At 36.7% G+C, this 25,349-nt stretch overlaps 3 protein-coding genes across 3 annotated transcripts in view; all 3 read right to left on the reverse strand.

Moving 5' to 3' along the window:
* ss18l2 (ss18, like 2) overlaps window positions 1-25,349 on the reverse strand; it is a 692,656-nt gene that overhangs the window by 260,104 nt on the left and 407,203 nt on the right. The window lies entirely within an intron of this gene.
* pygo1 (pygopus family PHD finger 1) lies at window positions 3,879-17,440 on the reverse strand. The gene is made up of 3 exons (XM_079825807.1): window positions 17,223-17,440; window positions 15,656-15,741; window positions 3,879-12,239 (listed from the first exon to the last, which is right to left on the reverse strand). Exons 1-3 carry the CDS (start codon window positions 17,269-17,271, stop codon window positions 11,244-11,246), a joined length of 1,131 nt encoding a protein of 376 aa, XP_079681933.1. The 5' UTR covers window positions 17,272-17,440; the 3' UTR covers window positions 3,879-11,243.
* Window positions 24,791-25,349, reverse strand: part of prtga (protogenin homolog a (Gallus gallus)) — a gene marked incomplete at both ends in the record, with an annotated part of 66,945 nt that continues 66,386 nt past the window's right edge. The window contains one exon of the mRNA XM_079826176.1: window positions 24,791-25,153. Coding sequence (XP_079682302.1) covers window positions 24,791-25,153 — 363 coding nt within the window. The remainder of the gene's footprint in view (window positions 25,154-25,349) is intronic.

Consider the following 25,349-nt stretch of genomic DNA (forward strand, 5'->3'; position numbering starts at 1 on the left):
ATTGAGAGGAACAGAAACTAATATTCACTGGATGGTCATATACCTTTTCACCACTAGATGGGGGAAAATATCACACAGTGTAGCTTTAAGGCCAGAAAGGATACATCCGATGTATCAGGGCCGGCCCGTGGCATAGGCGGAATAGGCAAATGCTAGGGGCGCCACTCATCCATAGGGGCGCCAAAATGTTTTAATGATACTATTTTATTAATATTAATCTGAAATATTACCAAATAAAGCGTAAAAAAATCGTAACTAAGTCCCCGCCTCTTCCCGGTCCGCCTCATCAATCTCCCCCCGCCGATCTACTTGAAGTGCGTCAGAAATACAACGCGCGATCAGTTTATCGTTAGGGGAATTTGTTGTGTTGCGTCGCCTCTCGCCGCATCCAACGCAGACAGGATTGCTTTCATTTTTAGGGTGCTTGGCCGCTCGCTCCAGGTGTTGACACGGTGTAAGTTGCCTGATTATTTATGACGGATGGCCGAGTTGAAAGTGTCAAAAAAGACAGAAGCCCTCTGATGCAGGGAAGATAAGGGATACACTGCTCTTCTTACGTAGTATTTGTGTCTTGTTTCTAGTCTAAATATCAAAATTCTTAAATCAAGGTGCATTTACTAGATAAGTAAAATGACAGAATAAATTTTTCTTGTTTTCTTGAAAATAAAATCAAAACGTGAGTTTTTGCTTAAAACAAGCAAAATTATCTGCCAATGGAGTGAGAAAAATAATCTTGTTTCTGATTGAAATCTTGTTTCTGTCCCAATCAGAAATAAGATTATTTTTCTCACTCCATTGGCAGATAATTTAGCTTGTTTTAAGCAAAAACTCACTTCATTTTGATTTTATTTTCAAGTAGGCCTAAATAAGAAAAATGTCTTATGTTATTTTACTTATCTAGTAAATGCACCTTGATTTAAGAGTTTTTAGATATTTGGACTGGAAACAAGAAAAAGATTCTAAATAAGAAGAGCATTTTTTGCAGTGTAAAGACAGAAGTAAAGTGATGTAGGCAAATTAATGAACAGTTTATTTAATTGCATAGTAGTAAAATACTAATGTTTGCTAATTAATTCCAATTATTTTTTACCTTAAACTTTATGCAAGCAGCTGTTCTGGGTTCTCCAGAGGCCACAGCCAGTGTGATTTTGTAAAAAATAAATAATATACAAATATTAAACGCATGTAATATCACTTTTTTAATAGCCTAATGTTTTTACTCTGCAGTTGTGCAGTTTTAAGGGGGTGTTGCCTATAGCGATTTTAAAATTGATTTGCTGAAATTAGTAATGATATTTATATACAGGTTTATTTAAAATAGCAACATTTTATGTAAAATTCACATTAAATATCAAAATTTCTCAGTTGAATTCCTGGTGAAAACATGAATGCTCATAGTTTAGTGGAAGATTGCTGCCATCTACTGGAAAACAAACACTTTTCCTAGTTCTCAATGAATAGTTTGTGCATGAATGTTAGATGCACTCTTGCTCTTTGTGTTTAGGCTGTAATGCGGCATAGGTGCAATTTTTGTACAGTTTTACTATCATCAGCCTTTAAAAAAAAAATTAAAAAAATAATAATATCATGAACATAATGACGGGGTAGAATGGACTGGACATCATATAAAACATCAAAAACAATAAAAATAAAACGTCAATGCATTACAACAATAAAACCGTACGAGTGTTTCCACAACTTAGACTGATAACGTGTAGTGCTTAACCTTGATACAAGGGGCACCAAGTCAAATCTTGCCTAAGGCAGCAAATTGGTCAGGGCCGGCCCTGCGATGTATCCTTCAAAACAGGCCGACTGAAGGACGCCAAACAAAGGCTGCCTTCCAAGAATTCTTAAATTTAAGATGGCCTTCAGCGACTTTAAATGACGTGGCAGCCGAGATAAGTAAGTGAAGCCTCCGGAGGTCCGAATACAGCACTGACATCTTGCGCAGATTTGCGATCTCAGGACCGGAATCTGCGCGGTAGAGAGCAGGAAGTAGAGGCGCGATTATCAAAAGCCCGCCCACACTCTCACAGATGCAGAACAATTCATTACATTGGTGTGAAATAAACCGTTATGGAAATGTAGAAATTAAAGCTAAAGCTCCAATCTCCTCCCAAAAAACCTGAAAAAAGTCTGTTAGTGCCTCAGTGACAACTTCACTCAGAGAAGCCGTCAATCTCAGCTGTCAATCATGACGTCACACCACCCGTTTTTATAGCATCAAATAACTCACTAAAACTAAACTTATTTAAAAAACTAACTCTTGAAATGAAATTATCGTGATAAAAACTGCCTAAAATGACAGAAACCAACTTTGGGAAAACATTTTTTTAAGTGTAATTTAATCGTTTAGTTTGTCCCGCGTCCATTATAAAACACGGAGGGGCGGGGCTTATGAGCTATACTGGGACCAACCACCAGGGGGCGATCGAGATGCGGAGGCTTCAGTTTCTGAGAGGAGTGCTGCAGACTTGAGAACAGTTCTGAGACCTAAAATGACAAATCGGACACCCATGCAGCCTTTGTACGCAAGCGGCCATTGTAAGTCCACAAGACCGAAAGTGCACATGGAGTGTGCCATCTGGGACAGGGCCTTAGATGCATGTATTAATATCTATATCTGCAATAGACCTCAGCAGACGATTTTGCTAACACAATACAAGATGAAAGTGTCAGCTAATGTGACATTTACCCAGTGTTGCCACAGTTACTTTAAAAAAGTAATCTGATTACTGATTGCTGATTACTCCTTTAAAAAGTAACTTGGTTACTTTGCAGATTACTTGATTTTAAAAGTATATTACAAGTTACTTTATTAGTTACATTCAGCAGTTGCCGACAACACCCCTGCCGCCTCAACATAAAAATTACAACTGTTTTTGCCAACACTCACTTTATTGGAAGTGCATTTTTAACAGTAACGTCAACAATGACATTTTAAGTAAAAAACAAAACAAAACATGCTTTAATAAAAAATTTAATAAAGACAGTCTTTCTTGACTTCACTTAACATAAATACTCTCCCCGAGACGCAAGAAGAAAGTAAAAATATATATTTTTACTAATGAAAATGACAAAAATAGTAACACACAGTGACTTGGATAAATTACTTTAATCTGATTACTGGTTTGGAAATAGTAACGCGTTAGATTACTCGTTACTGGAAAAAGTAGTCAGATTAGAGTAACACGTTACTGGCATCACTGCATTTACCATAGTAAAAACCTGAAATATTGAGTCAACACATTCTCAACTAATGTTTTACCCTGTAGCCTATGATGTAAGATCTGTTGTATGTATCCCCCAATTTTATGTTTGGTGTATGTTTGATGTTGAATGTCTTTCTGAAGGTTGAATAAAAAAATATTCTCACCTGTGAAATGATATCCCATTTCTTCTAGAGTTTAAACCTCACCGGTTTCACAGCCAGAATGTTGTGGCATTATCATTATCATGATTCTTACTGTGCGTGACGACACGCTGACCGTTCCAAGATGGCGGACGCGGGTCGAATGTGGAATCTACATATCTACAGCTCTCCTCTCCGTTAGCTTTTCCCCTCAAAATCAAACTTTATCATACATGCAATTAAACAGAATATTTATTAGAAGTTCAAAGATTGGTACGGTCAAACTCGCTCTAATCCTTAAGCTTGCCCATTTTTCCTGCTTCTAACACATCAACTTTGAGGACAAAATGTTCACTTGCTGCCTAATATATCCCACCCACTAACAGCTGATGAAGAGATAATCAGTGTTATTCACTTCACGTGTTATGCCTGATCGCTGTATATATTACATTACAATTATCCAACTAACACAAATCAGATCTGGGCAACTCTTCAGTCAAATGAATAGACGTTGCATAGGGAAAATGACTTTTATTAAACACAGTTCAAATAATACATCTGAATAATGGCTTCACCAAGGTTTCTCTATTAAACAAGGATGTTTGAACACACATGAAAACTTTACATTCAATAAACTGTATGATGCCACAAATGTATTCACATCATATTGTTCATTATCGGCTCCATACATTCACTGTCCTGTTATAAAATTACTTGAACAAATATTCTCACCCCATATTGATACGTGGGTAAATGATTCACTGCACAATGCCATCAGCTCAAGATCGAAGAGTCTTATTTAAAAAATACAAAATAAACACATTTAAGGCACCAGGGGTCAATAGTCAAATCTGGCCAATTATACAAAAAATTATTCTACATTATTAAGTCTTTTTAGACACATGATCACTGCACAATTCAGTTCAGTTGGTTTATATTATCTTAACAACTGAAGTCAGATCAGCACTAATTGCATGAAGTTTACATTCACGATGCCACAAATAACATTACAACAGCAAATCCAAACTGAGGTCAACATGAATGTCGCTTATTTGAACTTTTCTAAATGAAGAAAAGTATAATAATGAATGATAAATGAGCGAATCTAGCAAAAACATGTCCAGACATTTTACTAATTCTCATTATTGTCAATAGCAATCATCATACAGTACACAGGAAGTATTACAATCAGCATTTTCTTTAAGCAAAATATAATTTCTTGTTTCATTTGGGGTGAATTATGACCGGCACATGTTTCGTGAGATCCACCCATGCACACGGTGTCATTAAAATAAGATAATTTGGGGAGATAACAGGTTAAAAAAGCATTTTTGTCTTTATATATATATATTTCTTGTGCTCTTTTATGCATCATGCCCGGAAAATAAGGCCTTCAAGTAACAAACCTCCTCAGTCTTGGCTAAAATAAAAATGCCACTCAACCCAGTAAAGAAAGCGTCAAATAACAAAACGTACAAAAGTATCATCAAGTGCATCCAAAGTTTGTCTCAAGATTTTCACTTCATATGATCATAAAACAATCAAAGACTCGAGCTGTTTGAAAAAGAGTAAGAGTAATATTGCTCACTACAGTGGAACAAGTGTGATGATTCTCATCATAAAATATGCTACCGTAAATCCTCTCCAGCTACATTCAATGGGAAACGCTGTTAGATGATCAGCATCTACAAAACACTCAAGTTTCAGAGCAGCACGTATTGCTCGTTTGGCATCTTTCTGGATAAATTAAATGCTGCCTGTGTTTTCGAGTTACTCTGCTGACTGTTACAGTTGTGATGTAAGGAAAAACTCACCGTTAATAAAATCAGCGATATTAAATGACACAGCCGGTGAGCCGAAGGAAGACGTCTGACCGCAAACAATCACTGTCAGGAAATAAAGCACAGCCAGAACTCTGGATTTAAAGGCATCAGAAACTTCATAATTCAGCCAAACACAATTGACCGTTCGCAAAGACCCGCCCCCTTTAGTTACTGTTGCTATGTCCGACAAGCCATGGCGCTTTCACGCCACACACACACACACGTTCTCACGTAGAAAAAATACATCGCGGAGCAAAGAGGACACTGAAAACACGCCGACAGACACGACAGAGCAACGAAACAAAGTCTCAACTTTGAAATTGTCATTTTTTTTAAAGAAATTTAAACAATAAATAGCGTTTCGTGGCTCTTTAATGTGTCATGATCGCCTCAGTTAAAGCTGCTCGTGAACCGATCGTCTCTTCTAGTTCATTGATAAGCATGAAATAAACAAAGAAATGTTGTTTCAACCGCGGAAAGACGTCAGTACACACCGTTTTTCCAAGTTCAAGTCCACCGACGTTAATCTCCTAACCCTCCTGACTGCTTTGTCGGACAAAACGGCAGATTCGGCGATGTGATTGGTCAGATCGCCTGTCAATCAAACTTGCGGCGAAGGGTGAATTACGCTACTGTTCCAAAGTTTGGGCTTCGTACGATTATACTGGATACTTTTATTCAGAAAGGACACGTTAAATTGATCAAAAGCAGTAAAGACATTTATAATGTTGTTCTTTTGAGCTGTTTTCAACCCTGATAATAATCAGCATATGAGAATGATTTCTGAAGGATCATGTGACACTGAAGACCAGTGTTGGTGAAAGTTACTTTTGAAAAGTAATGCGTTACAATATCGCGTTACTCCCTTAAAAAGTAACTAACCCTAACTAAGTTACTTTTTAAGAAAAGTAATGCGTTACGTTACTTTTGCTCACATGGGCTGGGCTAGTTAGTTTTTTTTCTGTTTTTTATAACAAAAAAGTTCTATTTTTGTGCAAATGTAAAGACCCTTTCACACCAAAATTGAAATAATAAGCCTCAGGCTGAGGTAAAAATGCAACTTCAGCTGTGCTGCCATTCTTAGGATGCAGGAGAAGAAAGTTTAACACTTACTTCCCCAATAAAAACAAAAAATCTAAAGTCATTTTTGCTCATGGTTTAACAGAATCATCGCAGGTCAGCAGCAAGACATTGGTCAATAAACTCAGATTAAATGCATACACATATTTGTTTTATTTAATATTTAATTATTGGAGGTTTGCATAGTACTCTGATTTTGCATTTGACTGATTTTATCCATTTTTGTAAAAGTGAGATGAGTAACTGCTCACATTTAGTCTAGAACTACAATAACGCCTTTACGACGGAGAGCGGTCAGTCAAATAAATGTGAAAAAGTAACTCCGATTTTTTGTTCTAAATTTGAAAAGTAATGCGTTATTTTACTAGTTACTTGAAAAAGTAATCTGATTACGTAACTCAAGTTACTTGTAATTAGTTACCCCCCAACACTGCTGAAGACTGGAGTAATGATGATAAATTCAGCTTTGATCACAGCAATAAATCACTTTACTATATATTCACATAGAAGACTGTTATTTCAAATTGTAATAATATTTCAATATTTTTACTGTATTTTTGATCAAATAAACGCAGCCTTGGTGAGCAGAAGAGACTTATTTTTAAAAATAAAAAATATTACAGACCCCAAAAATGTGTACAGTAGTGTATATTTAAAAAATACAATGATTTGATCACCCTCAAGATGTTCCCCTATGACTTTCTCCTTTTGTGATTCATTGGAATAATAGGAATAGGGATGCACAATATATCGTTATATATTAATTTTTAATGTTATCGTTATCAGCCCGATAATAAAATTTGTCCGATATATTAAAGCCGATAAATAATGTATTATTTCCTTCAGATGCGCTCTGTTCAACATGATGGGTTTGAATTGCTTGAAATATGATTGAAATCACTTCAAAAAAGGAAAATATGGTCAAGTCTGTCATATCCTCCTTATTCCTGACCAGCCGACTGTGTTTTGAATTATGGGTGGCACTTCCGGTTTGAGGAACTTCCATTCAAAAAGACAGAAATAAATAATTTCATATCATAAGGTTGCGCTACAAATAAAGCTTATCCGTCAGTTTGACTGAATGAGATGACGATTTTCCTTCATGTTTTATTTTCAGACATCAAGATTATAACACTTGAAGTACGTTATGAGTATGTTATGTTATATCAAGAATATCAAGAGTTCTTTTCAGTCGCTGCATTCTTTAAGAGCATTAAGCCTTTTCATATGCCTGTCTTTTGGACAAGTAAATCGAGTAAAAAATATGCTTGTCCGGAAATAAAAAAAATTGTGTTATAAATATATTTTATTCTAATGCAATATTCTCATCAGTGTTCAATCAGCTTTGACATACTTAAATCTGCATATTTATAATATTTGAACCTTTATAAAGGGCATTTTACCCCCAATCTTATTAAAGAATGCTTCATCTTTCATTTTAAATCCTTAAATTTAATCAATAAATTCAATTAGAATAAGACGCTATAGGGCTGTTACCAATCAAATTAAATAATTGACATTGAAAAATGACAACTGCATTCAATAATGTTATGAGATTGTTTAAAATATTTTTTGAATATACAAACAAGAAATGTGTTTCTTCTGGGATTTTTGTTTTTTTTTCGCTGCTGAAATAGAACAAAAACAGCCAATATTGCATCTAAAATGTAAGTGACTTAATATGAATTACTTGTTTATAGAACGATCATATGAAATCAGTTTCACATTTTCAATCGTGATGGAATTCAGCCCTCTTGGTCGTGTGATGTTGCTTAACTATCATATGTTATAATATAAAAACTCAGTATTTTGAATTTTATGGCAGTATGTTAAGCTAACTGAGTTTCTTTGTGTGATCTGCGCTTATTTGTTTCCATTTATCGTCAGTACATTATTATTCACTACAAATTGCCACTTACACTGAATTAATGCAGAATCATTCTCGCGTTTTGGTGATTCCCTAGTTATTTTTTGTTATTGACGTTTTTGTCCGGTTGGGCAAGTAAAATTCTCTTTCACTTGCCCCTTCAAAAAATCCAATTGTCCTGGACAAGCGTTAATGTCGAGCCTTGTTCATGATTATTTTATTTTTCCCCTTTGAATTTCACTGTAATAGTATGAAAAATATACATATACTGTACATTTGTGGTCTGTCCTCCCGATTTAATTTACGATCCCATTCATAATTCACTGGAATGCACAGAGAATCTCTCGTTTTTCTCCTCATGTCTCTTTCCAGATTTGTTTTCACGTGTAAATACAATTTATTATCTGTCAAAATGACGGAAATCACTTTGAAATAGTCTCACGCAATGCTGAAGTCAATGAACATGTTTGATTAAGGCAACGGATGTTACATAATACAGATATTACTAGTGATATTTAACTCGTTTGTTATTGCTGTGGAAAGATTTGCGCTTTTGGGGTTATTTATGGTCTGTTGGAAGTGCCTTGTTGATGTGTTTGCACTTTTAAATGTCCTTTTAATGTTCGATGGTCGAAGGGTGAGTAGAGTAATGTCATCTCATTGTTCCCAGTATAAAAAACATATTGCGTTCATAAAGCGAGTCTTTCACTGATTAACGGAAGTTACTCCCATAATTCATGCAACGCATCATGGGGCGTAGGAATAAGACTACATAAAATTATAATGAGGACATTATTATAGTGTGTTTGGGTTTAACGGTGAGACTTTTGTTTTTGTAATCAGGCTCTTAACCTCTTAACTGTCACCGTCCCGCTGGCGGGACACCTGGCACTCTTTTTTTGATCGCCTTTTTTCGTATCATAAATTTTAATAATTATCATAAATTAGGTATCATTCAAAAGCTTACGAACTCAAAATTCATCCTGTGAAAACCGTTTTGAAATTGGACGTTGCGTTACCATGGAAATGGTACTTTAAATTCTTCTAGGGTGCTCCTCCCCTAGTGGGTGGTGTCATGTTTCGTATTACAACGTTTATTTTAAGTATTTTATAATCAAAATCTTTTCTAATCTTGACAAAACACATATCGCCGGAAAGGTCTGAGTCTCAAGGTTCCATATTTGGTGACCGTTTTGTGATGGAAGTGACATTTGGACAGAAATTTACAGGAAAATGCATTAAAAAAACAATCAATGGAATTTTAATGACACCCGGTGGCTATTTTTGGTACAGCGCCTAAACAAAATCTCATGGGGACTTCAATTTGTGTGATATCAACTTCAAATTTGGAACACAACTTGGTTAGACATATGGCTTTGATTTGATAGTGATTTTAAATTTAAAAAAAATTGTAAAATATATAATTTATATAAAATAAAAATATTTATTACAGTATTTTTTATTTACAGTAAATTTAAACTTCCATAATTTTTTCATACTTTCATATTTTGAATTGCTTTCACTTCAGCAATAATCTGCCGAGTGTCTGCTTTAAAACAAGACCAAACTTAGGTCTATATTCCACTTGAATTACAGCCCTTTAACTTTGGATAGTGCATTTTCATGTGTATTCTCAAAAAGGGGGGTGACAGTTAAGGGGTTTTAAAAATTATATTTTAATTTTGATTTATCGGCCACTGTATCGGTTTTCAAAAATAAAGAATTATCGGCTAAAATATTCATATCGCTGCATCTCTAAATATGAAGGCGAGTAAATTCTAATAGAAATATAATATTTTTGAGTAGAAACAAAAGAAGGGTACTCATTTATGTTCAAACATCATGTAAAAGTGGATTTAGCATAATTGGTGCCCTTTAATATTCGATGGTTGAAGGGTGAGTAGAATAATGTCATCTCATTGTGCCCAGTATAAAAAACATATTATTGCGTTCATAAAGCAAGTCTTTCACTGATTGTTTAACGGAAGTTACTCCCATAATTCATGCAACGCATCATGGGGCGTAGGAATAAGACTACATAAAATTATAATGAGGACATTATTATAGTGTGTTTGGGATATGGCTTTTAACGGTGAGACTTTTGTTTTTGTAATCAGGCTCTTAAAAATCATATTTTAATTTTGATTTATCGGCCACTGTATCGGTTTTCAAATATAAAGAATGATCAGTTATCGGCTAAAATGTTCATATCGCTGCATCTCTAAATTAGCCTGACGTCGTCATACTGAATTCTAGTCAGAATATGAGTCTGATTCTGCTCCGTTGGGCTGTGATTATGGGGCGTGTTTCAACCGAACCAGGAAAGACCTCAATTGGATAGACCTACAACCAATCAGAGCAACGGAGCGACGCATAACGTTAGTTGTCAAATGTCAACAGAACTCAACTGCACTGTGTTGCCAAGTCCGCGGGTTGAAGCGACCCCAATTATGTGATATACAGACCCAGGAATGCGATTTTTAGCTGCCAGCCCTGCCAAAATAACACATATTTTACCCCCCAAATGCCATTTTTTTCCGGAGAACACCCCCGGAAAGCTATTGGGCTTGTTTTTGGCTAGTTTTGAGTAGAATTGGGCGGTTTTGTTGTAAAAACTTGCCAACCCTGTCTGCACGCACGCTGGAATAAGTAACGTTAGAAGAAAAAAATGAGTGTAAACTATCTTTGCCGGTGTTGTAAAAAATAATTTAAGGATACACAGAGTACTTACCAACACGATCAACATTTCCGAGAGAAATAGTGAAGGTGAACGCATTTACGAACAAGTTCTCCGTTTAGGATTAGAACAAATTCAAACCAAGCGCCTTTGATGACGTGGATATTTACGTTACTGTTGATCATCTGTCCATCATCGTCTAAAGCCCGCCCTGACAATTTCATTGGTCCGAACAGTTTCTGTTCGGGCATAATTACTTCTCTACGGATCAAGTCCAGACCGAACTGCCCGAGTTAAAATGTTGTGGGCGGGGCTAAGTTTGGCTGGGCATCCAGGCTATATCTAAATATGAAGGCGAGTAAATTCTAATAGAAATTTTATATTTTTGAGTAGAAACAAAAGAAAGGCTTCATTTGGACTTTTCCTCGTCGTCAGTCTCACTCACGCCTGTCCTTCGCCGGTAACAGAAGGCGTCCCCGACACCTCTCGTGTTTTGAGCAGTTGCGCTCCTTTGTCCTCCATGCAGGCGTCGCAGCCCCACACCGCAGATGCCTCCGCCGTTAGCAGATTGTACGCCGTCTCGGTCATCCCTGTGCAAACTCTGTGGAACCATTTCTGACACGAGGCCTCGCACAGAATGGCCTCTTGGTCATCGTTCACTTCGCTCAGGCATGAGCCGCACGGGTACACGGGCTCGGACGTGCTCCGTCTATTCAGCGCTTTATTATTGGTCAAAGCTCTGGCGCCTCTGCGAGCTCCATCCGGCGACTTCTTCAAGGGTTCGTTATTGGAGTGAAGGACGCCGTTGAGTTTTTCCGCTCCGCTCGCCCGGCCCATCGTCTTGTTGTCCTGAGGCGTGTGCTCTTCACAGTTTTGATTTTGCTTCCGTGGCGAGGGATTCTGCGCGACGTTTTTGTTCGCGGCTTCACTCGGGTCCTGTTTGGGCGTTGGCGTGCTGGACTTGGTGAAGTTGTTTTGATGCGGAGAGAGGTTAGGGCTCATATCCCGGGCTGGAGCGAATCCCGGAGCACCTTCAGGGCTGAGATTGTGAAGTTGCATCTGATTGACATGCTCTGACCTGAAGTGTATACGGTTGTTGACTCCTCCTCCACCATAGAATGGCTGCGTGTAATGCGGGTTCTCGGCATGACTGTAGTTAAATCCCGGCGTCCGGGTGAAAACCACGGGCTGGTTTCGCATCTGGTAAGGAGGCCCATATGGAGAAGGCATCCTGTGGGGCATTTGCGGTGCCATCCGGGGCGGCCCATAGCCACTAAACCCTGGGTAAAGTGAGTGGCCAAAATAAGGGTTAGCAGGAGGCAGAGGCTTCAGGGACGGCGAGTTGTAATTGTCATCGAAAGGATTGGCAGCTATCAGGTGATCTGAGCTCGGGTTTGCTGGAGGAGCATATTCAGACAGAGGAGAGAAGGACGGCGCCTGTCGAGAAAGAGACGTTTATTTTCCTGGAAAAAATGCATCACAGTTTCCACAAAAATATTAAGCAGTTTTCAACATTTTACAATGATCATAAGTGTTTCTTGAGCAGCAAATCCTCATATTAGAATGATTTCTGAAGGATCATGTGACATGAGACTGGAGTAATGATGTTGAAAATTCAGCTTTGATCACAGGCCCATAATGGGGTCGTAACAAATAAATTACATTTTACAATATATTCACACATTGATTAAAAAAATCATCTGACTAATGATGTTTTAGTTAACAGGACAATTAAATGCAAAAAAAGTTGGCTTAACCAGTGAAATTAAGTTGGTTCATTAATTGTAAGTATTAATTGTAAATTTGATTTGTAAATGCAAGTTAACAAGCATACAAGTTGCAACAAGTTAACAATGCATTCTGGTGCATCATGCAAAGCTCATCTATGGCTCCCAGAATGCATTGCGGCATGAAGCATGTCACCATTGTTGAGATTCATAGGCTGATTCTTGATGTGTGTGCGAGTAAGTCTCACAGGAGGTCAAAGTGCTAAGTGTACAATCGGTTTTAAACCTTATTCAGCTTTTCTGATTAAAACCGTGCTGGCTCTTTTTCTAGAATCACAATAAAACAAAGTTAATAGTATATTGCTCATATTAAACTCAGTCAGATAAAAGATTATATTCTTATCATCGAGCAGCCGACAGCATCTGTTTGTGTTTTCTCTTGCTTTTCATACAATAGCAAACTCAGTTAGAGCAGCCAGAGAAACACTAACAAGCTTCCCAACTTTTTAGAGTGCATAGAAAACGGTTATTTTGAATTGTAATAATATTTCACTGTTTTACTGTATGTTTGATCAAATAAATGCAGCTTTGGTGAGCAGAAGAGACTTCAAAAACATTTAAAAAATCGAACCGACCCCAAATCTTTTAATGTGCGTTTCACGGTCTCGATGTGTTTAGGAAGTGAGGCAAGATCTAGAAGAAAAGCAGGACATACATTAATATGTCAATAAATACGGAGAAAATTCTGTGGTAACACTTTATTTTAAGGTGATGTAGTACTTACTCAAATAAGTACTGAGTAATATTAATTAGCTACATGTACTTACTATAGAGTTACGGTTAGGGTTAGTTGCTTGTAGTTATGCATAATTATTACTATAGTAAGTACATGTAGTAATGTGCAACTAAGTCTTAGCGCAAACTTACCACAGAATTTTCTCAGTATTTATTGACATATTAAAGGTTTAGTTCACTTTAAAATGAAAATGACCCCATGATTTACTCACCCTCAAGCCATCCAAGGTGTATATGACATTCTTCTTTCTAAAGAACACAATCGGAGTTATATTAATAAATATCCTGGCTCTTCAAAGCTTTATAACGGGAGTGAATGGTAACTTAGATTAGCATCCATCCATCATAAAAGTACTCCATGTTTCCAGTGGATTAATAAAGGCCCTCTGAAGCGAATCGATGCGTTTGTGTAAGAAAAATATCCGTATTTAAAACTTCATAAAGTAAAATATCTCGCTTCTGGTGGACTGCCTTCCGTATACAACTTATGATACAAAACCCCACCGATCACTTCAGAAGGCCTTTATTAAAGGGTTAGTTCACCCAAAAATGAAAATTCTGTCATTAATTCCTCACCCTCATGTCGTTGGACACCCGTCAGACCTCCGTTCATCTTCGGAACACAAATGAAGATATTTTAGTGTAAAGCTGATGCTGAGAAAGGCTTCAGATAGGCCTCCATTGGCATTCAGTACATTTACACTCACAAGACCCATAAAAGGCACTTAAAACGTCGTTACAAAGTCCATCTCACCACAGTGGCTCTACAATAATTTTACGAAGCGACGACAATAGTTTTTTTGCGCAAAAAATAATCAAAATAACGACTTTATTCAACCTCTTCTTGTCTTCCGCGTGTGCCTCCACAACGCATGCGCGAGAATATGACGTAGAGCCAGCGTTCGGGAATCCATGAAATGCGCACTTTAGCCCCATTTTGAGAACTACGCCGAGACCTAAAGCACGATCAATGTAGAATCCAACAGCTTAGACACGCGCGTCTTCCTCTGCTTGTAAACAAATCTCTTCTGGGTCATGTGTCCGAACGCCGGATCTGCGTCATATTCTCGCGCATGCGTCGTGGAGGCACACACGGAAGACAAGAACAAGTTGGATAAAGGTGTTATTTTGAATTTTTTTGCACACAAAAACTATTGTCGTCGCTTCGTAAAATTATTGTAGAGTCACTGTGGTGAGATGGACTTTGTAACGACGTTTTAAGTGCCTTTTATGGGTCTTGGGAGTGTAAATGTACTGAATGCCAATGGAGGCCTATCTGAAGCCTTTCTCAGCATCAGATTTACACTAAAATATCTTCATTTTTGTTCTGAAGATGAACGGAGGTCTTACGGGTGTTCGCTCCCGAAGCCATGTGGAGTATGTTTATAATGGATGGATGCACTTTTTTGAGCTTCAAACTCGTGGGCTCCCATTCACTGCCATTATTAAGCTTTGAAGAGCCAGGATATTTATCAATTTAACTCTGATTGTGTTCGTCTGAAAGAAGAATGTCATATACACCTAGGATGACTTGAGGGTGAGTAAATCATGGGGTCATTTTCATTTTAAAGTGAATTAATCTTTTAAAGTCCTTTTCTTCTAAATCTTGCCTCACTTCCTAAACACATCGAGACCGTGAAACGCCCATGAAAAGCTACTCTTCCATTCAAAAGTTTGGGGTCGGTTCGATTTTTTATGTTTTTGAGTCTCTTCTGCTCACCAAAGCTGCATTATTTGATCAAACATACAATAAAACAGTGAAATATTATTACAATTTAAACTATTTTCTATGTTAATATATAATGTAATTTATTTGTGTGATCAAAGCTGAATTTATCATCATTACTCCAGTCTTAAGTGTCACATGATCCTTCAGAAATCATTCTAATATGAGGATTTGCGGCTCAGGAAACATTTATGATTATTATCAATTAAAAAAAATAAAAAAATTTGATGTAAACATCAACAATAAACATTATAAATGTCTGTACAGTCACTGTTCATCAATTTGATGAATAAAAGTATGATAACATTATGTATGATATGAGTATGATATCTTCCTGGCCCCAAACTTTTGAACGCTATTCCTTAATGACTCATTGTTCTAGCTTGTTGTATTGCTCAATTGTAAATCTGCTAAATTAATACATCTAATATTTAATAAATAGTAAGTATTGCACAGTTGTTTCTAATCCAAATTATGTAATTTGCACTCAAATGTGGTGATGTTGTGATTCATATTGATGCTGGATTTGTTTGTTTTTATATCTAAGGAGATAATAAAATGGAAAACTAGTTCAGGAACCAAAGAGTAAAAAGTTAATCCAGTACCTGTGTGCTCGACTTGCGTCTCTTTTTATCAGGGCTTCCCAGGAGCAGCCCAGGACCTCCTAAAATATCCAGCCCACCTTCTCCTCCTGTAAAGTTAAAATAAAATCATCATCTAAAATATTTATAGTCAATCCAAAACATTTCATGTCCATAGCACTGACACATGTATATATAACGTATAATGGCTTGACGGACACAGTTTGAAGCGTTTCTGACTAGCCAATCGTCTGCCATGCTTTGCTACTTGTGGGAGGAACATTCTCTCTCTGGAGAGGTTTTGATTGGATAAAAATCTGCATACGGCCTTTGTGTGCAAGATGATGTCATCAATAATTTGGTATGTTTTTCTCAGAAGACTGTACATTTTAAATGTGCATAATGTGTCGATGCATTTTGATGAAAAAAACTCAAAGCTGATGAAAAGTCACATGATACATGTTGGAAAATTGTACAATCTGTGGTTATAATTAATTTTAAGGTGTCTGTGTTACACTGTAATTATACCTATTTAAGTACTGAGTAATATTACATTAACGACATGCACTTACTATAGGGTTAGGGTTTGCTTTGGTTTAGGGTAAGTTGCATGTATTTAGAGATGCACCGATATTAATATTTTGGCCAATAATTCTTTATATTTGAAAGCCGATAACCAATATATCGGCTGATAAATCTCTAAATCCAAAGTTTTATATATTTTTTGAGAGCCTGATTACAAAATCAAAAGCCTCAGCATTAAAAGCCATGTCCCAAACACACAATTATGATCTCATTATAATTTGATGTAGCCTATATGACAGACTTGACCATATTTTCCTTTTTTAAAGTGATTTCAATCATATTTCAAGTGTTTTTAACCCATCATAGTGAACAGAGCACATCGGAAGTGTCTCAGCTGAAGGAAATAGTACATTATTTATCAACTTTAATATATATTTTTATAACGTTAACATTAAAAATTAACATATATCGGCCGATACTGATATGGTGGCCGATATATCGGGCATCCCTACATTTATGCATAATTTATAACTTATTTAGTAACTATGTAACAATGTTTACACCAACATTACATTGGAAGATCACAACAATAAAATGTAGCACTGCAGTGTTGTTGATCATATTTCATAAGATTATGAAAACTAATTGGGTGACATTTTTAAAAAAAATAAGCCATAATGAAACTTGTTTATTCTGTCCACCATTGCTAGTTTTTTCACTATACCTTCTAGTAACTTTTAACTCGTGATTTTCGATGTTTAATGTCGCATAATGAACATTTTATTGCCAGTTTTACTGTTGCATGCTCTATTGATGTGTGTGTATGTGATAAATAAACGTTGATATGATATCTCTCGACTCCAAACTTCCCCAAAACTCCCTATAAAGTAGCGTTCATCTGACAGCATTCACTTTAAGGCCTGACATGCTTTCCTTTTCAAATACATATCTGAATATGTCGCTGTCTACTTTTCTGTTCTTCAGCAAAGGCCCGAAGGCCGTCAGACCCGGTAATTACGACCGACACCGAATCAAAGCCTCCAAAAACACGGAAAATCCACGTTACCTCGGTTTCGTTTCAGAGAGAATGGATCTTTATCCTGCTCTGTGGACATTACAAGCTCCCTCACATGACTCAAACGGGAAAATGGCGTAACTTTGATGTCAGAAAGAGTGCTTGTAGTCAACTCCTCTCGTTCTTCCCCCCCGTTTCGCAGCAATCACGGCGGCGGCGGCGCTCCGTGCGCGACCGGGAAGCGAATTTGCTATTCCTACTATGGCGAAGGTTTCGCTATTAATATTCATGAGCTAAACCGTCGCCATTTGAAGTAAACCAATGACGTCACCGAAAGCTATTTAATATTAATAAGACAAAACGTTTTGTAGTTTAAATAGTGCGAGTAGTGTGTTCACTAAGAAAGTACACTTTAAATACCCGGATGATACGGTTAATTAACCGAAAAACGAATTTTGGAATGTTGGACACTTCATTTTTATTTATTTATTGATGTTCAAAACAATACACAAGTAATAACAATTAATAACAGAATACAAAAAAAAAAGCAACTGGGGGAATAATATATTCAACTGTCACAGCTTTACTTACGTAGTGGAGGGGGAGGAGCTAAACAGACACGATGTTGAATGACAAAATGACCTTATAAAGTTTATACATTATTTACACGGACCACGGTTGAGTACATATAGTGCGTAAGTACATAGTGTAGCGTCTTTTGGGACACAACTAAACTAAACTTCGCCAAACCCGCCGCATTCTTTTTTTTTTTAGCTTTATTTAGTAACAAATCACAACAATTAAGTACAAAATAACAGTAATAATAACAGCAATAAAAGCTGTGGGGGAAAATACAAATAGTAATGATAAAATAAAGCAACAAAATAACAGGAATGAATAAGTACATACACAGGGGTATTGAATTGAACCCATATCTCCAATTTAATTACAAAATAAATACAAAGGTCCTTAAAAAGGATAAAATGTCATCTTTTTTTGCCTTGGCATTCCTTACACACACTCCAATGATTGACAAGGCTCAAACTTAAATGGTATGAAACTCTGCATATTTCTTTAGCCATCGACATTTATGAATGTGATATTTCCCTAAAATAATAAACAAATTAAGAACAAAACAAATGCTCTTTTCTCTTTTAATATATATACCGTATATATATATATATATATATATATATATATATATATATATATATATATATATATATATATATATATATATATATATATATATATATATATATATATATATATATATATATATATATATATATATATTAGGGCTGCAACGACGCGTCGACTACGAAAATACGTCCGGAAATCCGGAAAAATAATCGTTAGATTAGTCGACAGAAAAAATAATCGTTAGTTGCAGCTCTAATATATATATGAGAGAGAGAGAGAGAGAGAGAGAGAGAGAGAGAGAGAGAGAGAGAGAGCCCTCCGCGTTCTCAGAGCTAATGAATATTAATGAGGACGTCATAGGCAACGTCAGCAAGGCCTACTTTATATTCAAAGACTAAGCCTTCGCCATAGTAGTTTCGGTAATTGCGCGAGAAGGAAAGCTGCACCCGTGTACAAAGTTTGGGAGGAGCGGACACCTTTGACTTGTTGTTTTACGGGGCAGTTCACGGAAAGTAGCGACTGCTCCGCGTGTGTGTGTTTACTTCAGCGCGTTATATGTGAAGGCTGAGTGAAAAACGGCGCGTGAGGCGGGATTGTCGGTGGAGTGCGCATGCGTGAGCGCAGATCGCCCTCTCCAGTAAAGCACGTGCGCGTGTCTGAAGTATTGCGTTTGATGTTACGCGCGTCCCGTGAGATGATAGTGATGATGATCATTCGCTGAAGATGTAATGTTGTAATATTATAAAGTGCTGTCTGACTGCCTTTTAAATGTTTTCATGTACCTTATGCTTCCTGCGACACAGCTGCACATAATGTTATAAAGAAATAATTTATTTTAAATAAAAAAGTATTTTATTTTTACATAAAAAAGGTATTTCAATGTTTTAAAAATATATAAATTCAGATATTAAGGTGAATAGAGCCACTTTATTTAGCCTTATTTTCTTAGCCTACATCTGCACTAGATCTGCCTATAGCACTGGTCAAACATAACAACCATATATATATATATATATATATATATATATATATATATATATATATATATATATATATATATATATATATATATATATATATATATATATATATATATATATATATATATATATATATATATATATAATGTGTGTGTACACACACACTATATATATTATTGCTTTCAAATCGATTAATCGCATCCAAAATAAGTTTTTGTGCTTGCATAATGTGTGTGTGTACTGTGTATAATTATGTATACATAAATACACACCCATTCATGTATATATTTAAGAATTATTATGTATATACTGTATATATATTTATATTATATATAAATATAACCAACTTTTCTTAAATATGAATGAGTGTGTGTGTGTGTGTGTGTGTGTGTGTGTGTGTGTGTATATATATATATATATATATATATATATATATATATATATATATATATATAGATATATATATATATATAGATAGATATATATATATATAATATTTTTTTGAGAGTTAGCAAAGACCTCAAATAAAATTCTTGAAGTGAAAAGAGACAACATTTTTTAATTTTCAACATTTTTATTTAAACTGGAAATAATTCCTTATAAACAATCTTATTTGTGGTGGTGGGGATGGGGGGGGGGGTCTACTGTAAATGTATACCTTTTTGGCATAAACATTACACTATATTGCCGAACAGGAAAACAAATCTTCCAATAAACACATGGTACATGTTTTTGAAAAGCACAGCAGAAGAGTAACAATTTTATTTATTAAGAAATACATTCAGTTTTAAGGCTTATAGATAGATTTACTGCTGCAGTGCGACGGAGACCTGCGGAAAACAAACAAACATCTCCCTTCACAGAATAAAACACTTCAACAGAAGAACAGAATTGAGTTGAAGCAAGTGCAGTTCACATCAGTACTAAATAAAGTGAGTCTCATTGGTATTATTTCCTGAGTAGAATCACCTTAAACCTGAGGAGTCGCGTGCACAGAAATCATCTACACCCTTCAGCACACGCGCTTTGACACATTTTATAATGATGCATGTCTAAAATAAAGCAGTTTTACGTAGATAAAGAACTGATGCACGGAATTACACTTGCACACACACAAAGAAAACGCCCAAAGTGAGGTCAACAATTTAACACAACAATCAATATCGTTCTAAAACACTAAAGCATATTCAAATTTATTTCAAAAACAACAATTGCGGCATCAAATCGAGCTGAAAAGAGCTTAAACGAGTCAAAGCATTGTTTTTAGCACGGTCTTGGATGCTAGACCAGACCAGCTTTGAGTACTTCAAGCCGTTTTCTTCAGCAGGGAAGCGACACCAAATATCACATCATCCCGAAAAAACAATATTTCTCCTCCAGTGAGAAAAGGAAACAAAAGGCATGAGATCCATCATCTTTGGTTTACTTGAAAGTCATAAAGGATTGAAAGCACGACCGCGTAACACTGTGTTTGGTTTCCTTTCAGCGAGTAGAAATCACTCAGGAATAAAGCTTTGTAACACATTATGAAAAATGATAAAACACCATGCAATCTACAGTTAATAATCATCTGTGCAACGGTGAGCACATTCTTTGGTTTCAGGCTGTTTGCTTGGAAAAGAACAATTTCTAAACTGATTGTGTCTCTCTGATTGAAATACATACAGTGGCCAATCAAATTCCCCTGATTGAGAAGAATTTCAGACGCATGGAATGCTAATTAATATAATATCATAATATCTCTCTCTATATAATTTTCATGTACAATAACATCCATGTTGAACGTGAAATTCTAATGAGGGAATCCGATCACTGGCATTTGATTTAGGGAGGTGAATCTCATAAAGCCTATCAAGAACATTTACAGCTAATATTTCACTTTAAAATTAAAAATAATAAAATATATTTCGCATTGCCAAAATTATGTTTTATGACATTAAACAAACAATTTATAATATTATTATACACTCTAAAAAATGCTGGGTTAAAAACAACCCAAGTTGGGTTGAAAATGGACTAACCAAGCAATTGGGTTGTTTTAACCCAGCGGTTGGGTTAAATGTTTGCTTAAAACAACCCAATTGCTGGGTTGGTCCCTTTTCAACCCAACTTGGGTTGTTTTTAACCCAGCATTTTTTAGAGTGTATTATATATTAATAAAATTATATATATTAATGCTGTCAAATCGATTAATCGCATCCAGAATAAGTTTGTGTTTACATAATATATGTGAGTAATATTATACATTATAAATACAAACTCATTGATGTATACACTCTAAAAAATGCTGGGTTAAAAACAACCCAAGTTGGGTTGAAAATGGACAAACCCAGCAATTGGGTTGTTTTAACTCAGTGAATGGGTCGTTTTAACCCAGCGGTTGGGTTAAATGTTTGCTTAAAAGAACCCAATTGCTGGGTTAGTCTTGGGTTGTTTATAACCCAGCATTTTTTAGAGTGTATTTTTAAGAAATATTGCATGTATGTACTGTATATATATTTATACAATTTATATTATATATAAATATTTGAAACACATTTTTCTTAAATATATACATGCATGTGTGTGTGTTTATATATACATAATATATAATATTACACACATAAATTATGTAAACACAAACTTTGCGATTAATCGTGATTAATCGATTTGACAGCACTAATATCATAATGAGAATTTGGGGGTTAAATGTGCTTAATTATCCTTATAATAATGTCACAATGCAATTTGGTCTGAAATAAGTTTCATGTTTCTTATGCAAAACATAATTTCTTATTTTTCTATTGGAGTGAAATCACCTCATTTGACCACAGGATAGCAAAACGTCTCTGTTTTCTCTAAAGCAGCTCTTTTTTTCCCTCTGGTCTCTGGGTGAAACATCTTTGGTTTGATTCAAGGATAATCTCATTGTCATCTCATCATCGCAAAGACCAGCAAACATGAAAGAAGAAATGAAAGCGCAAACAGCTCTGCGGATGATGGCGTGTCACCGCTGCACATTGGCCTGCGTGACCTACAAACAACTCGAAACTAATCTGAAAGACAAGTGCTACTCTCATGTTCCTACATCTAAGTAACTCAAATGTGTACTCAGTCGTACATATAGTGTATGTCAAGAAAAATAGATATCTTTTGAGGCAAAAAGGTTTCATGATCAGTCTACTCTTAAGATTTGATAATTATTTTTGGTTTTCTAGAACATTCACTCGACTGCAATCTCTTGTGTATCTGCGTTGCTCTACACACTTTAAGGCCATTTTTTAAAGCTATCGGTTTTGCCCAACTGAAAAACGTCAGTTCCAGCATTTTTGGTTACTCAAAAGAAGAAGAAGACAGGAAGAAATTAACCACAACAAATCACACACACACATTCAGTACGGGTCAACCGCCCTTGGACTCGAGGAAGATACCCTGTCAATCAAACCATGTCCCTACGAAACACATGGCTTTTCAAACGATCCCTGAGATAAAGCAAATAAAAACACAACTACTGCTAAAAAAAGCAAAAGGTAAAATGAGGTAGTATAAAACAGGGACTATAAGAGCAAAAAATACACACATTCATATGACGAAATCACAAATAAAGACACTCAATCCTACGTAAACGCTCAACTGAAAGTCTGACGTTTCTGAACCTGAGGTAGGTATAAAACACCATCCCAACCATGCGTGATGCAATAAAACCGCCAGGAAGCTGGATGAGCGGTAGCCCCGCCCACCGTCAAATCCTATTGGTCCTGCATTTTAAACACTAACTATGTTCTGATTGGCTGTGATTGTGTCACAACACATTCAGCAGGAGATTTGATGAGTGTTGAGTTGGGTAGCCCCGCCCACCGTCAAATCCTATTGGCCCTAAGTCCTGCATATTAAACACCAACTATGTTTTGATTGGCTGTGATTGTGTCACAACACATTCAGCAGGAGATTTGATGCGTGTTGAGCTGGATTGCTAAACCCACTGTCAAATCTTATTGGCCCTAAGTCCTGCATATTAAACACCAACTATGTTTTGATTGGCTGTGATTGTGTCACAACACATTCAGCAGGAGATTTGATGCGTGTTGAGCTGGATTGCCAAACCCACTGTCAAATCTTATTGGTTTAAGTTTGATGAGTGGTTTGATAGTCCCGCCCATCATCAAATCCTATTGGTCCTAAGTCCTGCATATTAAACACCAACTATGTTCTGATTGGCTATAATTGTGTTACACGGCAGATTCAGCAGGAGATTTGATGTGTGTTGAGCTGGATTGCTCCGCCCACTGTCAAATCCTATTGGTTTAAGTTTGATGAGTGGTTTGATAGACATGCCCATTGTCAAATCCTATTGGTCCTAAGTCCTGCATATTAAAACCAACTATGTTTTGATTACTGTGATTGTATCACAACACATTCAGATTTGATGTGTGTTGAGCTGGATTGCTCCGCCCACTGTCAAATCCTATTGATTTAAGTTTGATGAGCGGTTTGATAGACATGCCCATTGTCAAATCCTATTGGTCCTAAATCCTGCATATTAAACGAACTATGTTCTGATTGGCTGTAATTGTGTTACACAGCAGATAAAGCTGTGATGAGTATTGAGTTGGGTAGCTCCGCCCACCATCAAATCCTATTGGTCCTAAATCCTGCATATTAAACCAACTATGTTCTGATTGGCTGTAATTGTGTTACACAGCAGATAAAGCAGGAGATTTGATGAGTATTGAGTTGGGTAGCTCCGCCCACCATCAAATCCTATTGGTCCTAAATCCTGCATATTAAACGAACTATGTTCTGATTGGCTGTAATTGTGTTACACAGCAGATAAAGCAGGAGATTTGATGAGTATCGAGTTGGGTAGCTCCGCCCACCATGAAATCCTATTGGTCCTAAATCCTGCATATTAAACAACTATGTTCTGATTGGCTGTAATTGTGTTACACAGCAGATAAAGCAGGAGATTTGAGGAGTATTGAGTTGGGTAGCTCCGCCCACCATCAAATCCTATTGGTCCTAAATCCTGCATATTAAACCAACTATGTTCTGATTGGCTGTAATTGTGTTGCACAGCAGATTTGTTGCATCACGCCGGGTCAGGATGGTTAAAACACTTTTGCAATCCCATACTTCAGGAGTAAACAAACAATAAACACAGACAAACTCTTAAATTCAGCTGAAAAAAAAAACGTTTTTGAGTGTATAAGTGGAAATTAAATATTTAGTAGGTAAACCTGAGGTAGATTAGGAAGTCGAGAGAGAGGCTTTTCCGCTCTCTCGATGAGGTTACGTCATTTTTGAACACATTCATGGTGGGTGAGATTCTCGTTTCTTTCCGACACACAATCATTTATAAAAATGAAAAAAAGAAAAGAGAAACAAATACATTCACCGAGAAAGCAGGGCATGTGTGGACGTCTCGGGTCGTCCGGCACAAAGCGCCTCAAAGCGTGCGTTTCCTGCTCAGTAGTCCGTTAAATCAGCAGGGGGCGCCAGAGAGCACAAGGGTTTTTGCTATACAGGAAGAGGCTCCTGTTGCTGAAGTGTCGTTTGTGTCGCCTCTGCCATCGGTATCAAGTGTAGATGCCGCTCGTTCTCCGTAATCTCATGGGACGCCTCGCTCTCCTCGCCCTGCAGGGAAGCCGGGCGACTGCCCAGAGACAGGTTGGTTGCCTCCATGTCGTCGTGAGAGAATCGCCCCGAGTCGCCCGTCTCATGGCTGCCCTCGCTGGAATGAGAGCCCTCGCTGTCGCCCCCTGTTGACCCAAACAGGCCCTGCAGAGAGGACGGCGGGTGTTGAGGCGATGTTTCCGTGTAACACAGCAGGGTGACGCCCTGATTATAGGAATAGGACGGACTGGAGAACTTCTTCACACCCTGAGACGAGCAGAAAACACCGGTGAGAAAGAGACAGGGCTGAAGATACAAACTGTTCTTAAAGGGTTAGTTCACCCAAAAATGAAAATTCTGTCATTAATTACTCACCCTCACGTCGTTCGAGACCCGTAAGACCTCCGTTCATATTCGGAACACAAATGAAGATATTTTAGTTGAAAGCTGATGCTGAGAAAGG

This window comes from Gobio gobio, assembly GCF_949357685.1.
Source record: "Gobio gobio genome assembly, chromosome: 9".
Taxonomy (NCBI): domain Eukaryota; kingdom Metazoa; phylum Chordata; class Actinopteri; order Cypriniformes; family Gobionidae; genus Gobio; species Gobio gobio.